Source organism: Anomaloglossus baeobatrachus, chromosome 12, assembly GCF_048569485.1.
Source record: "Anomaloglossus baeobatrachus isolate aAnoBae1 chromosome 12, aAnoBae1.hap1, whole genome shotgun sequence".
Classification (NCBI taxonomy): domain Eukaryota; kingdom Metazoa; phylum Chordata; class Amphibia; order Anura; family Aromobatidae; genus Anomaloglossus; species Anomaloglossus baeobatrachus.
The window spans coordinates 48,492,292-48,505,879 of NC_134364.1; the positions used below are offsets into that span (position 1 = coordinate 48,492,292).

The window sequence follows — 13,588 nt, forward strand, 5'->3', positions numbered from 1 at the left end:
TGTTCACTCATCACTAGTTACGAGAAAAGTGCATCCATTGTAGTGCCTGCTCATCACTAGTCATGCGTACCAAGCATCCGAGCATGGTAGTGCCCGCTCATCACTAGTTACGAGTACCAAGCATCCAAGCATGGTAGTGCCCGCTCATTACTAGTTACGCGTACTGAGCACCCGAGCATGGTAGTGCCTGCTCATCACTAGTTACGAGTACCGGGCATCTGAGCATGGTAGTGCCCGCTCATCACTGGCTACGAGTACCAAGCACCCGAGCATGGTAGTGCCCGCTCATCACTGGTTACGAGTACCGAGTACCTGAGCATGGTAGTGCCCGCTCCTCACTAGTTACAAGTACCCAGCACCTGAGCACGGTAGTGCTCGCTCATCACTAGTTACGAGTACTGAGCACCTGAGTATGGTAGTGCCCGCTCATCACTAGTTACGAGTACTGAGCACCTGAGCATGGTAGTGCCCGCTCATCACTAGTTACAAGTACCCAGCACCTGAGTATGGTAGTGCCCGCTCATCACTAGTTACAAGTACTCAGCACCTGAGTATGGTAGTGCCTGCTCATCACTAGTTACGAGTACTCAGCACCTGAGTATGGTACTGCCCGCTCATCACTAGTTACGAGTACCCAGCACCTGAGTATGGTAGTGCCCGCTCATCACTAGTTACGAGTACTCAGCACCTGAGTATGGTACTGCCCGCTCATCACTAGTTACGAGTACCCAGCACCTGAGCATGGTAGTGCTCGCTCATCACTAGTTACGAGTACTCAGCACCTGAGTATGGTACTGCCCGCTCATCACTAGTTACGAGTACCCAGCACCTGAGTATGGTAGTGCCCGCTCATCACTAGTTACAAGTACTCAGCACCTGAGTATGGTAGTGCCCGCTCATCACTAGTTACCAGTACTGAGCACCCGAGCATGGTAGTGCCTGCTCATCACTAGTTACGAGTACCCAGCACCTGAGTATGGTAGTGCCCGCTCATCACTAGTTACAAGTACCCAGCACCTGAGTATGGTAGTGCTCACTCATCACTAGTTACGAGTACCCAGCACCTGAGTATGGTAGTGCCCGCTCATCACTAGTTACAAGTACTCAGCACCTGAGTATGGTAGTGCCCGCTCATCACTAGTTACCAGTACTGAGCACCCGAGCATGGTAGTGCCCGCTCATCACTAGTTACGAGTACCCAGCACCTGAGTATGGTAGTGCCCGCTCATCACTAGTTACCAGTACCCAGCACCTTAGTATGGTAGTGCCCGCTCATCACTAGTCTCACTAAATAGAGAGCTGGATGTTACAAATCCCATTGTCAATAGGATGTGTCTGAGATTGTGAGTTTTGATTGGATAGAGTGTTTAAGGACACACCCCATTAATAAGGAAAGGGTAAATCTCAATTATTAAAGGGAACCTGTCACCTGAGTCATACTGATGGGACCGTAGATAGTCTGGTGCCGCCCTCAGCTGAGTTTTCCCAGCACCAGTACAGGTGATTGTCAGATCTCTCGCTATGAAAGAGACCTGTCAATCAATAAGAAGCCCTTAAAGAGAACCTGATAGCTGATACATGCTGTCCTATCCACGGACGCCATATATCAGACCATGTACCATATATGTTTAAAGGGGTATTCCCTTCTCCAAGCTCCTATCGTAATATGTAGTAGGTGTAATAATAATATTTGCAAATACCTCCAATTAGAAATATAGTATAGTTCTCCTGATTAGCTCTGTTTCTAACCTCATGTTCAGGGCATTGCAGGACCTTAGGCATACGTGCTTCCTATGCCACAGATCAGCAGGGACCGGAGTAGGATTTTTGGCAAGGTGCACACAGATCCAGCATTCCTCATTCATGAATCATCTGTAAAACTCTTCATGAATCAGGAGCCTCTAACTCGAGCACATTTCTTCACAATGACCAACATTCACAATACCCATCTTTATATTAGTACCAGGCTTAATATTTTTGAGGAGTTGAGGAGGTTTTGGAGAGTTTCCGCTCAGTTTCTGCTCACGCCGTGGCGGTATGTTAACACAGAGTTTTTTAACATAATTTTTCCAGCTGAAAAATCCACATGTATAAACTGTGCTTCTAAAAAGTCCTGTGTATTTTGGCACCGTATTTTGGCACGGTTTTGTTTTCTTACAAAGCTGTTTTTAATGCATTTTTTCGGTGAGGATTTTATTGTGTAATTACTTCTAATATGGGGTGTGTCAAAATGGCGTGTTTTTTTATGTGAGCATTTCTGCTGCAAAAATCTCACCAAAAAGGTGCGAAAAGACAGCGATTTTCACTCAAAAAATAAGCCAAGAAATTCACACAACAAATAAACTATGGATGTGTTTTCTTATTTTACACGGTGAATAAAAAGTTTGTTCCAAGCAGATTTTTTTTTATGTGGATTTTGGTGCAGAATCCTTCCCAAAAACCAAGAATGTGGTGTTTGTGGGACACCTTTTTATTGGGATCAGGGGGTATTCGCAATGATTTCTTGACTTATCTGCCTTTTTCTTATCTAGAAACTAGAGCCGGAAGTTCTGCCTTCGATATTAGCCGCTGAGGGGATTATGAGGAGGCAAGGAGCCGCTGCCGCCAGAAAGGAGCAAGTGCGTATATATATATTCTCAGAGATATATATAGTAACTGTCTCTCTCTGCCAGTCTCTGTCTGTGTGTCGCTATCTGTCTCTCTGTCTGTCTCTTTCTTTGTCTGTCTGTCTGTCTCTCTGTCTGTCTCTTTCTTTGTCTGTCTGTCTGTCTCTCTGTCTGTGTCTTTCTTTGTCTGTCTGTGTCTATGCCTCTGTCTGTCTGTTTCTATCTCTCTGTGTGTATTTGTATCAGTCTGTCTATCTCCATCTCTGTGTCTATCTCTCTCTGCCTCTGTCTCTGTCTGTGTCTGTCTGTCTCTTTGCCCGTCTGTCTCTTTGCAGGTCTGTCTCTTTGCAGGTCTGTCTCTTTCCCCGGCTGTCTCTTTCCCCGGCTGTCTCTTTCCAGGGCTGTCTCTTTCCAGGGCTGTCTCTTTCCAGGGCTGTCTCTTTCCAGGACTGTCTTTTTGCCCGTCTGTCTGTCTCTTTCCACGTCTGTCTCTCTCTGTTTGTCTCTATCCGTCTCCCCATCGACATCTTATTACCTCACACATAAGCTTCTTATACTAACAGTTTATTTTGTTCCTATAGCAACCACTGACAGTTGCTATTAATAGCTTGTAGCTCCCACTTCTATTCAGTTTAATGGAGGCAGGATTTTGGAGATTAACTGTAAAGCGCGGGGTTCAATTTTCCCATCAAAACATAGTCTATGATGTTCCCTGAGTCACATGGGGCGTCTGTGCAAAATTTACGATTGTAAATGCGACGGTGAAAATTCCTTTAGCGGACATACATACACACGCACACACACACACACACACACACACACATACATACACACACTCTCACACACACACACACACACACACACACACACACACACACACTCACACACACACACTCACACACACTGTATATATACTCTATGTATCTATGTATATTTATATATAACCTTACCTACCAAATTGGGACTGAAAACAGAGCCATCCCCTTATGTTATTTGTACACAATAGAGAAAAAAATGGTGCACTGACCTGTTAAAATGGCCACTGGTAACATTGGCTATACATCCCACACTTCGGTTTGCCCCTTATATTAAGTCTTCACCGGTGACACTCGGTAGCTTCAGGTGACGCGATTTCAGTCAATATTGTGGTGCTGACATACGTCAATTTCCTAAGACTTCTTCTAATCCTTTCATAGATGTCTGCATCCATTTCTGTATCCGAACAAATGGTGTCTATTTTTATTTTTTTGGGGTGGGTGTTAGGTCATTTTCGCACCAAACCGTTACACAAAATACTACCGTCCACCACAGAGAGCCCCCTGACTAGGGGAAGGCGATGCCATTTCTTACACCGCTGAGGTAAAATGAAACCTAAGCTCTGACTGGTTGCTATGGGCAACATAGGCTGCAAGTGAGCTTTGATGAATAAGGCCCGATATGCCATGGCACACAGGGGGCTCTGTTTTTGTGGAACACCCTGTGTAATCACCCATACCCAAATAACAATGTCATGCATTCGTTACATTAACAATTCAATTCCTGCCTAAATAACAATGTTATACGTAAAATGGACGGTTCACTTCCCTATTAATTAATCCTAGATTAGGCTCCTTAACGACCTACGAGGTAGACTTTACTCCTGGGTTGCTAAGGAAAGTTTGAAGTAAATGTAAAAAAATGCCAAAAGTTGTGTTTTTCAGTCATAATCCCTTACACAAAAAAGTGCAATAAAAAACACTCAAAAAGTCATATACACCCCAAAATGGTGCTAAGAAAAGCGTCACCTCACCATGTAAAATAATATGCCGGACTTTGTAACGACCCGAAAAATCGAAAAATCATGATGCCAGGACATTTTTTAACGCACAATACACACTGTAAAAATAAAGCAAAAGAAACGACAGAATTGCGTGGTTTTTTTTCACCATTTTACTATTTTTGCCCTCTTTTCAGTATTTTATATGATAAATGTGACTATTGTCATTCAATACTACAATTCACCTCGCATAAAAAAAAACAAAACACAAACCCTCATCAGGCTATGTTATAGCAAAAATAATAAATAAAACTATGGAGAGGAGAAAATGACCCCTCCTCACCCCCCCCCCTCCCCAAAAAAAGTAAAAATTAGCCGTGCTCTAGGAGTTCTTCAGACTTTCTTTTTTTTGGGGGGAGGAGCTAAAGGGACGTTCTCATCTACAAGATCCTATCCAAATAAATGTTGTATAGTTCTCCTGATATAGCCATGTCTCTTACCTCATGTGCAGGGCATTGCAGCTTAGGTATCAATGGCCACAGAGGCAACTTAGGCCAGTTTCACACATCCTTCTTTTTGCCGGTTTGGCGGATCCAGCGCGCTCCCGTACAGTGAATACAGTACAATGACAGCGCTGTAACCTCCGGGTCACATGCGCCGGTCACATGACAGCATGTGACCGGCGCTTGTTGCGCTGTCATTGTACTGTATTCACTGTAAGGGATCCGCCAAACCGGCAAAAAGAAGGATGTGTGAAACTGGCCTAACTCACTATATGACTGGTCGTACCCATGGATACCTAAGTGCAATGCCCTGCACATGAGGTAAGAAACATTGCTAATCAGGACAACTATACTACATTTCTAATTATACATATTTGGTTATAGTATTATTATTATTATTATTATTCCTACTACATATTGGAATTTTGGAGATGGGAATACCCCTTTAATGGGATTGCTTTTTTAAGACACCCACCTAAAAAGTAAGGTGCAGAGAACCACTATAATGTCAGCTATATACACTGCAAAAACAATATACGTCAGATTGACTTGTCCCAGGTGTTATAATATTCACAGACAATATATATCACTGCACTGCATTAATAATGTAATATTTACCGATGAGTTTTGTCTGAAACAGTGGGCGTTGGGCGAGACATTGGACGTCATTAGATGTGAACATCTGGTGAATAATGGCTTTTAGCTTCGAATCAAGGTTGTGTTTATTCAGATATATTTCTAAAGCGTCACCAACCTACACACTGTACAGAGAGTACGATGATATAAAAAGTACATTGAGCGCAGTGAAGTGTATAGACACAAGCCACGAGATTGTTGTCGGAGTGATTGGGAAAATTACAATGATTTGCGTTTGCTCGGTGTAAGCTCCAGACGAGATGTAGGTGCAAATTGATATCTTTGTAACACTAAAAGTATTAAAGGAATTCTCATAAAAAAAAAAGTCAAAACACATTAAATCTAAAACATCAACCGATGCCCAACACCTTAAAGAGAACCTGACTGTCCGATCCACCGGCGCCATGTATCAAACCGTAGCTGAATGATTTCCCCCATATATGTTTAAAGGGGTATTCCCATCTGCAAGATCCTATCCCTATATGTAGTAGGTGTAATAATATTAATATTAGCAAATACCTCCAATTAGAAATGTAGTATACTTCTTCTCATTCACTATGTGGCTCACCTCATGTGCAGTGCATTGTAGGACCTTTAGGTATCCATAGTTAGAACCATGAGCAACTAATTAACTAAGGGCTCGGTTCTACTTGCGCACAGCTTCCGATGCGAGAGCTAATGCTAACAATCTTCTGCTGCGAGCGTCAGCCGTGGGTCATGCAACTGTGATCTGATCTTAGAATCAGATCATTGCTGCGGAGAAGAAGGAGGGAGCACTTTCCCCCCCATCTCCTCCGCTGCCTGTCTCTGCGTACATTGCACTGCGGTCATATGACATGCGAGTGCAGTGCAATGTTGCAAATGCTCCCATAGACTTGTATGGGGGTGCGTGAGCAGAGACTCGTTGCAAAACGCAGCATGCTGCGATTCATTTCTCAGGCCGATATAGCATGAGAAATCAATCGCAGATGGACACTGCCCCATAGCTTTGCACAGGTGCGAGAGCAATCCGATGTTTTATTAGATTGCACTCATCCGTGCAAAACACAAGTGGAACTGAGGCCTAACTGTGACTATATGCGTGGTCGTAGCCATGGATATCTAAGATCCTGCAATGCCCTGCACATGAGGTAAGTTACATAGTAAATCAGAAGAACGATACTAAATTTTTAATTGAAGGTATTTGCTATTATTATTACTCCTACTACATATTGGGATAGGATCTTGGAGATATGAATAAGCCTTTAACTCTGAAAAGCTGCCGCATTTTAGGGAAAAACAATTTAATAGCCGCTGGTAACCGAGGTGCAAGAGAGACTAGTCACATAGGCGAGTTCTCGGTGGCTTCTCCCCACCCGCTGTCCTGGATTGACAGGTATGCGTGCACACAGGTAGACACCTATCACTCCAGGGAAATGCTATAGCAGCGAACAGCTATTAAACTATGTTTTTCTCTGAAATGCCACAGCCATAGTTAAACATATGTGGCTGAAATCATGCAGCCAGCGTTTGATACATTATGCCTGTGGATCGGGCAGCATACTGTATATCAGCTGTCAGGTTCCCTTTAAATAAAGCTGTACTTTGCACAAGCTTTGCATAAATTAATAATACAGTCAAATAAAATAAACTTTGTAATATATTTTATAAGAGAAATAAGCTCCTTTCTCCATTTATGAGCCACTTGTTTTTCCCACCCTTTCCTTCAGAATATACCATTCACTTTAAAAAAAAACAACAGCTCAGATAAGAGGCACAACCGGCTCACTAATATGTCAGATTAAACTGCTGATAATACTCTATGGAAAGGGGAAGAGGAGTGAGGAGCAGAGTGCGAAAATGCCCTCCATGCCTTTCCTGCTTCTATCAATGTGGTAATAAAAGATAAATAAAAAAATATAAAAGATAAAAAAAAAAAAGAAGGTAATAAAAGCAGGAATCCCTCTCTGTGTGCTGTGCTGTGTATAGAAGACATAATAGTGGCTATATCTCCTCCTACCAGCTCAGAGTCAATTGCAAATTAAAGATAGAGCCTGTCGAGGGGGGACATGTTGAAAATGAATGATCCCCTCTGATAAAATAGTATTATTACCTATCTACACACACACACACACACACGCACACACGCACACACGCACGCACGCGCGCACACACACACACACACACACAATGGTTTATGCTAAACAGTTACTTGAAGATACAATAACCCTTTAGGCTATGTGTGCACTAGAAAATGGACTTTTCTTAAGAAAAATCCGCACCCTCTGGCAGAATACCACACCTGCAGTGAAACCGCACCTGCGTTTTTGCCGCGGTGTGCTGCGGTTTTGCTGCGGTATTTCCACAGGTTGTTCCCTGCGGTTTTTTACCATTATCTATGGCAAAAACCGCAGGCACCTGCGGAAAAGAAGTGACATGCTCATTCTTTTTGCTGCAGAAATTCTGCAGCAAAACCTGTAGGGGAAAAAACACAATGTGCGCAGAGCAATTTTTTTTTACCATAGGTTTTGCTGGGGAAGGACTGCACACAACCGCCACAAATCCGGGGCAAAAACCGCAGCGCGCGCACAGGGCCTTAAGGGCTATTTTCTACTTCACCACCAAAGAAAACAGGCAGACATTTGATGTATTACAGTAATCAGGCTATCGGATAGGATTCACCAATGGGGTAGGTATAAAAGTAAATGCCATTTTTTCTTCTCCCTTTAAATCAGGAGCTAGAGAAAAAGGTTTTCACAGCCCAAAACACTTCAGCAAGAAGGCAGCATATTCACAAGATGCAAATGCAAGAAATAAATCGCAAGAGAGAACAAGTAAGGCAGCCCTTGCATGGGTTCTTTGATAGATTGCCTTTAAGGCTGGACTCACACGAACGTATTAAAAAACGGTCCCATTCTCGTTTGCGAGAGTCGGACGAATTTTTCTCACTTGTCATCAGTGTGCACTCAGTGTGCTGTCAGTGTGCTGTCAGTATGCAATCCGTTTTTTTGCACAGCAGCTGTTACTCATTTACAGTCATGTACAGGAGAATTTACAGTGTTCTGTGCTACATGATAGGATTGTATTTAGAAAAACGGATGTCACTAGGATGGTCCGTGTGCCGTCCGTGTGACATCCGATTTTTCCTCGCACCCATTGACTTGTATTGGCGAGCCTCGGACGTATTCTGGATCAAATCGCAGCATGCTGCCGCTTTTCTCGCATCCAGAATCTGGATGCAAGAAAAGCTGACCAACAGCTCTCCCTCATTGACTAGTATTGGTCCGAGTGCAATGCGAGAATTTCTCGCATTGCTCTCGTCCGTTTTTGTCGCTCGTGTGAGCGTACCCTTACTTCCAGGAAATCTCTACTGCTTTTTTGATCCTTTATTGGTCCCAGATTGGATAAAACATGACCCTGGAATTGTTGACTCCGCTCTTTCCATACTCGACCCTCCCTTTCCCAATTCGTATCTAAAATGACTGCACAGACACCAATTTTTCTTTGGATAATTTTGGCCATAGCAGCCATTTATTAAACAAAATACATAACAAATAAAAACATTGCAATATGGTAAGGTCCTTGAAGCTACAAACCCTGGTGATTCCTACCAACCGAACCATAAACACCAACTTGCCCCCAGCCGTTACCCACACTGGCTCAGGAGCACCAAACGGTAAGGGTTAATCCTCCGTTATCCCCAACCACACACAGGGACCCCGACATACCCCGTCGGGAATCCCCACAAAATCACCAGGTGACCAGCCATTCTGCCAATGAGGGGATCCATACCCAGATGGATTCCCAGAACCAATTTTTAACCAACTTCAAGGACCCACCAATAAAACCGCCACAACGGGGGCACCTTGATCACCTTCAAGTGCCTGAGACCCCCCACAACCGCAGAGCCCTCTCAATACCTCCTTGCAGGCCGAGGGCCCATAAATCAATCCCCACCGCATTTAAGTGCACCCCGTCTGCCAACCAGAATTCCTCATCCGGCTTTTCCAACTCAATGTGCCTTATCGCAACTCCCCCATTACGAATAACAAACTTCGAAATCGCCCTATTCACTTTTGCCCGCGCCTTGTTCAACCTATCGACCGACCGCGCTTTTTGCCAACACCTTCTCGCCACCATCTCGGACCAAACTATAGTTAGCCGTGGAAATGACACCCATAACCGCAATAAATCGTGCTTGATGTCTTTTATCAAAATTCGAAAAGGACGCACCCCCAGATCATTTCCCCCGACATGTAAAACCAAAACGTCGGGAGGCCTGTCTAAACGGGCATACCTATTCACCTCTTGCAATACCCTGTTCCACCCCAAACCCCTAACCCCCAACCAACGTACAAGAGCCATATCCCTTTCAAAACCTAGTTGTCTCCCGTTTCTTCTCGCATCCGCTTGCTGGGCTCCCCAGTACACATAAGAATGGCCCAGGATCCAAAGCAGATATGGGGGGAGGGTGTTTCTGTAATACAAAATGTACAAACAAACAACCATTCAGTTTCATTATTACCCAACTTGAAAAACACCCAGTCCACCCCATCCCCCTCGCAGCCGCAGCACCCCCTGCTCAGTTGCCGACGACCGCCTGTGGACGGACTTCAAACATGCCCTAAAAACACTTACAAACTGGTATCTAGATAAAAAAGATCCGTCCTCATGACACAACAAGGGGCCATCGACCTGCGGGCGAATCCTTCCAAAGTTCCCGAAACACTTGAGCGGGCACATCTCAGATGCCATAACCACACCCAAGCGAACTCGCCAGAATTCGATCCCGCCTTCCACGGCGATAATATCACCATGACCCAGGCCCCCGGGAGAAGTCTTACTGGGCGATAACAATTCCCCAATCCGCAATGCCCCAAAAAACGCCAAGGAAAACGCTAACCGGAACAAACTCACCTCAAACTGCGATATACAAACCCCCCACAATGCCCTACCCAACTGCTCCAATAAGCTAAATGACACAGGCCGTCTACCATCCCGCGGCTTGCATCGTTTCCGAAATCCCTTCAAAGCCTGAACCACCCAAAAACTCTTAGTCAAATCCTGTAAACCCCGCAACCGAAAACCAAATGCTAATCCCGCCATAAAGCGATTCACCTTCGCAAATGACCATCCTGTAACCGCTGCCTCCCCCAACCTTTCCAACAGTACTCCCAACTGATCTCCCTCAGCAGACCCACAACCCTGCAACCACTGCTCCCAAAGACTCCACGCTGCCTGATACGCCGTCCATGTGGTACCCGACAGGGACGCCCGAATCAGTGGTCCTACTGCCTGAAGATCACGTTCCAAAGCTGTACCGGACACTCCAAGCCGCTGGCCTCTGCCTCTGGCGCGCAAACCCGGAACCGATCCCACTGAAAACGGGAGAGGGAATCGGCTATTAGGTTCTGAACACCTGGCACATGAGCTGCCGTAACGTATGCATTGATTTGCAAGCAAACCAGCACCAGCTCCCGTAACACCCGAACAACTGGAGTAGAGGACGCCGAAAACTTGTTAATGACCAGCACCACCCCCATATTGTCACAATTAAAGCGAATCTTCTTGTTCGCCAACTGTTCCCTCCACAGATGAAGCGCCACCAATATCGGAAAAATTTACAATAGCGCCACATTCCTCGTCAAGCCTTCATCAACCCACCTATCAGGCCACCGTTCCGCACACCACTGACCCTGAAAGAAAGCCCCAAAACCTGAGCTGCCCGCCGCATCAGTAAACAGCTCCAAATCAAAATTGTCCTTTACGTCCTCCATCAGCAGCGAACGACCGTTGTAATGCTCCAAAAACTGTCCCCAAACTGCTAAGTCCGCTCTGTGTTCCGCCGATAAACGAACGTAATGGTGCGAAGCAAGCACCCCCGCCGTGGCACCAGCAAGTCGGCGCGAAAAAATTCGCCCCATTGGCATTACCCGACACGCAAAGTTAAGCTTTCCCAATAAAGACTGAACCTCCCTTAATTGCAATTTCTTCACACGCCGTGCCCTTGCCACTTCGTCTTTCAGCCCGTTGACCTTTTCCTCAGGAAGCCGAACTTCCCAAGCCACGGAATCGATCACAATACCAAGAAAACTTATGCAGGTCGTCGGCCCCGTTGTTTTCTCAGGTGCTAAAGGCACCCCAAAATAAGCCGAGACCCACTCCATTGCCGCTAAGATCCCGGCACACTGCGCCGAGTCAGCAGGACCTACACACAAAAAATCATCTAGGTAATGTACCACTGATGACAAACCCGAAACGTCCCGAACAACCCATTCCAAAAACGAACTAAAAGTCTCGAAAAATGCGCACGAAATCGAACACCCCATGGGCAAACAACGATCTACAAAATAGCCACCCTCCCAACAACAACCCAGCAGCCTAACACAATCCGGATGCACCGGCAAGAGCTGAAAAGCTGATTCAATATCCGTCTTAGCCATCAGCGCCCCCCTCCCACATCTCTTTACCCACTTTGTAGCCTCACCGAATGACGTGTATACCACTGAGCACAGCTCAGCAGGTATTCCATCATTCACCGATCTGCCTCTTGGATAAGACAAATGGTGAATCAGCCGGAATTTCCCTGGTTCCTTTTTCGGCACCACCCCCAGCGGCGACACTACCAAGTCGGGAAAAGGAAGGGCCCGGAACGGGCCCGCCATTCTCCCCAACGCCACCTCCTTCCTTAATTTTTCCGCCACCACCGCCGCATACTGGTATGCAGAAACGAGATTCCTGGTTGCCCCCGGAACCTCAAAACGGGGGCAGGAATCCTGAAACCCTCCCCAAAACCCAACCGCAACACTTCCGCCTTTTCCCGATCCGGGTACTTATTTAGGTACGGAAGCATCGCGACTAACTTCACTGGCGTCAGACCCTTGGGTATTAGAGCCGTCGGGCTTGGGTTTCCCCTTCCTGAAGCATTTAGACGCTCCGTGGGATGTCCCGTTACAATGGGTGCATAGGTGCTTAAAACGGCACGTGGCCCCAAACTTACACTGCCCGTCGTTGAATTGCCAGCATATACCTGGCTTCTGCGATCCCGCCTGACCCTGCTGACCACTGGTCCCTTGATTTCCCGACTGGCCGGAAGTCCCGTCCCCGCCTTGAAAGGGCTGGCCATACCTAGCCGGTGCCATGACCCGCAACCATAACCCTATATCTTTTTGATCCCATCGTATAGATGGGCGTACGGCCTTCCTCTGACGAAATTGTTCGTCATACCGAAGCCACGTCTGCCCCCGTACACCCTGTAGGCCTCACCTATCGAATCCATATAACAAAATAGATGAGAACAATTCTGCGGCGCCTTTTCGCCTATCACACTTGCCAAAATAGCGAAGGCTTGCAACCAATTAGTAAATGTCTGAGGGATCAAGCGCCACCGCCGCTTTTCCTCATCCTCTTTCTTACTATCCTCCTTTTTCCCTTTATCCAAATTAAATTTTGCCAAAGGAAGGAGGGAAAGGATCTCGACATATTCGTCCTTCCAGATCTTTTCCCTCACCTCCTTCTTAAGGTGCAAACCTAAGGGGTCCTCAAAGCATACATAAACCTCCCCACGCGCCCTATCATCTAAATGAATCCTGTCCTCCTTATTCTTTTCCGTCTGGACCAACACCGAAACCGGGGAAGAAATACCTGCAACCAAGGACTCACTAACCCCCAGAATGGGCGGATTAACCCACGCCCCCACAGGCGCCGGGGGTTCCCTTGGCCCCCCAATTCGCTCCAGCAACAAACGCACGCAACCTAACAGCTCTCCCAGCTCCCCACCCCCCGACGCATACCCTCCAACACCGAACGGTACCCCTGGACTTAACCCCGTCTGATTTACCCCTCCCCTTTCGTTCCGATCCCGGTTAAGCTGAGGAGACAGACACGACACAGAAGCATACTCACCGGGCTGCACTAGGGAAGAGGCCCCGCCAGCCGGACCGCCTGATTCCTGACGTCCATCCACACGATCCGCAACTTCTTGGCTCCTCCCACCGGATTCCCCGCTGTTAGCCCTTGCCGCCGCAAGGCCGGAAGACACCTCCGACCCTGTAATATGGGCCTGCCGTTCCTCCTGCCAGCTGTCCGCCCCAGAGAGCTGCCTGTGT

The 13,588-nt window shown here is 46.4% G+C and overlaps 1 protein-coding gene across 2 annotated transcripts in view; it reads left to right on the plus strand.

Moving 5' to 3' along the window:
* Window positions 1-13,588, plus strand: part of CCDC198 (coiled-coil domain containing 198) — a 33,673-nt gene that overhangs the window by 11,769 nt on the left and 8,316 nt on the right. Inside the window, exons 3-4 of one of the 2 annotated variants that reach the window (XM_075331211.1) lie at window positions 2,532-2,618; window positions 8,216-8,314. In XM_075331211.1, the coding sequence (XP_075187326.1) occupies window positions 2,532-2,618; window positions 8,216-8,314 (186 nt within the window). The remainder of the gene's footprint in view (window positions 1-2,531; window positions 2,619-8,215; window positions 8,315-13,588) is intronic. The other variant, XM_075331212.1, reaches the window with a different exon arrangement.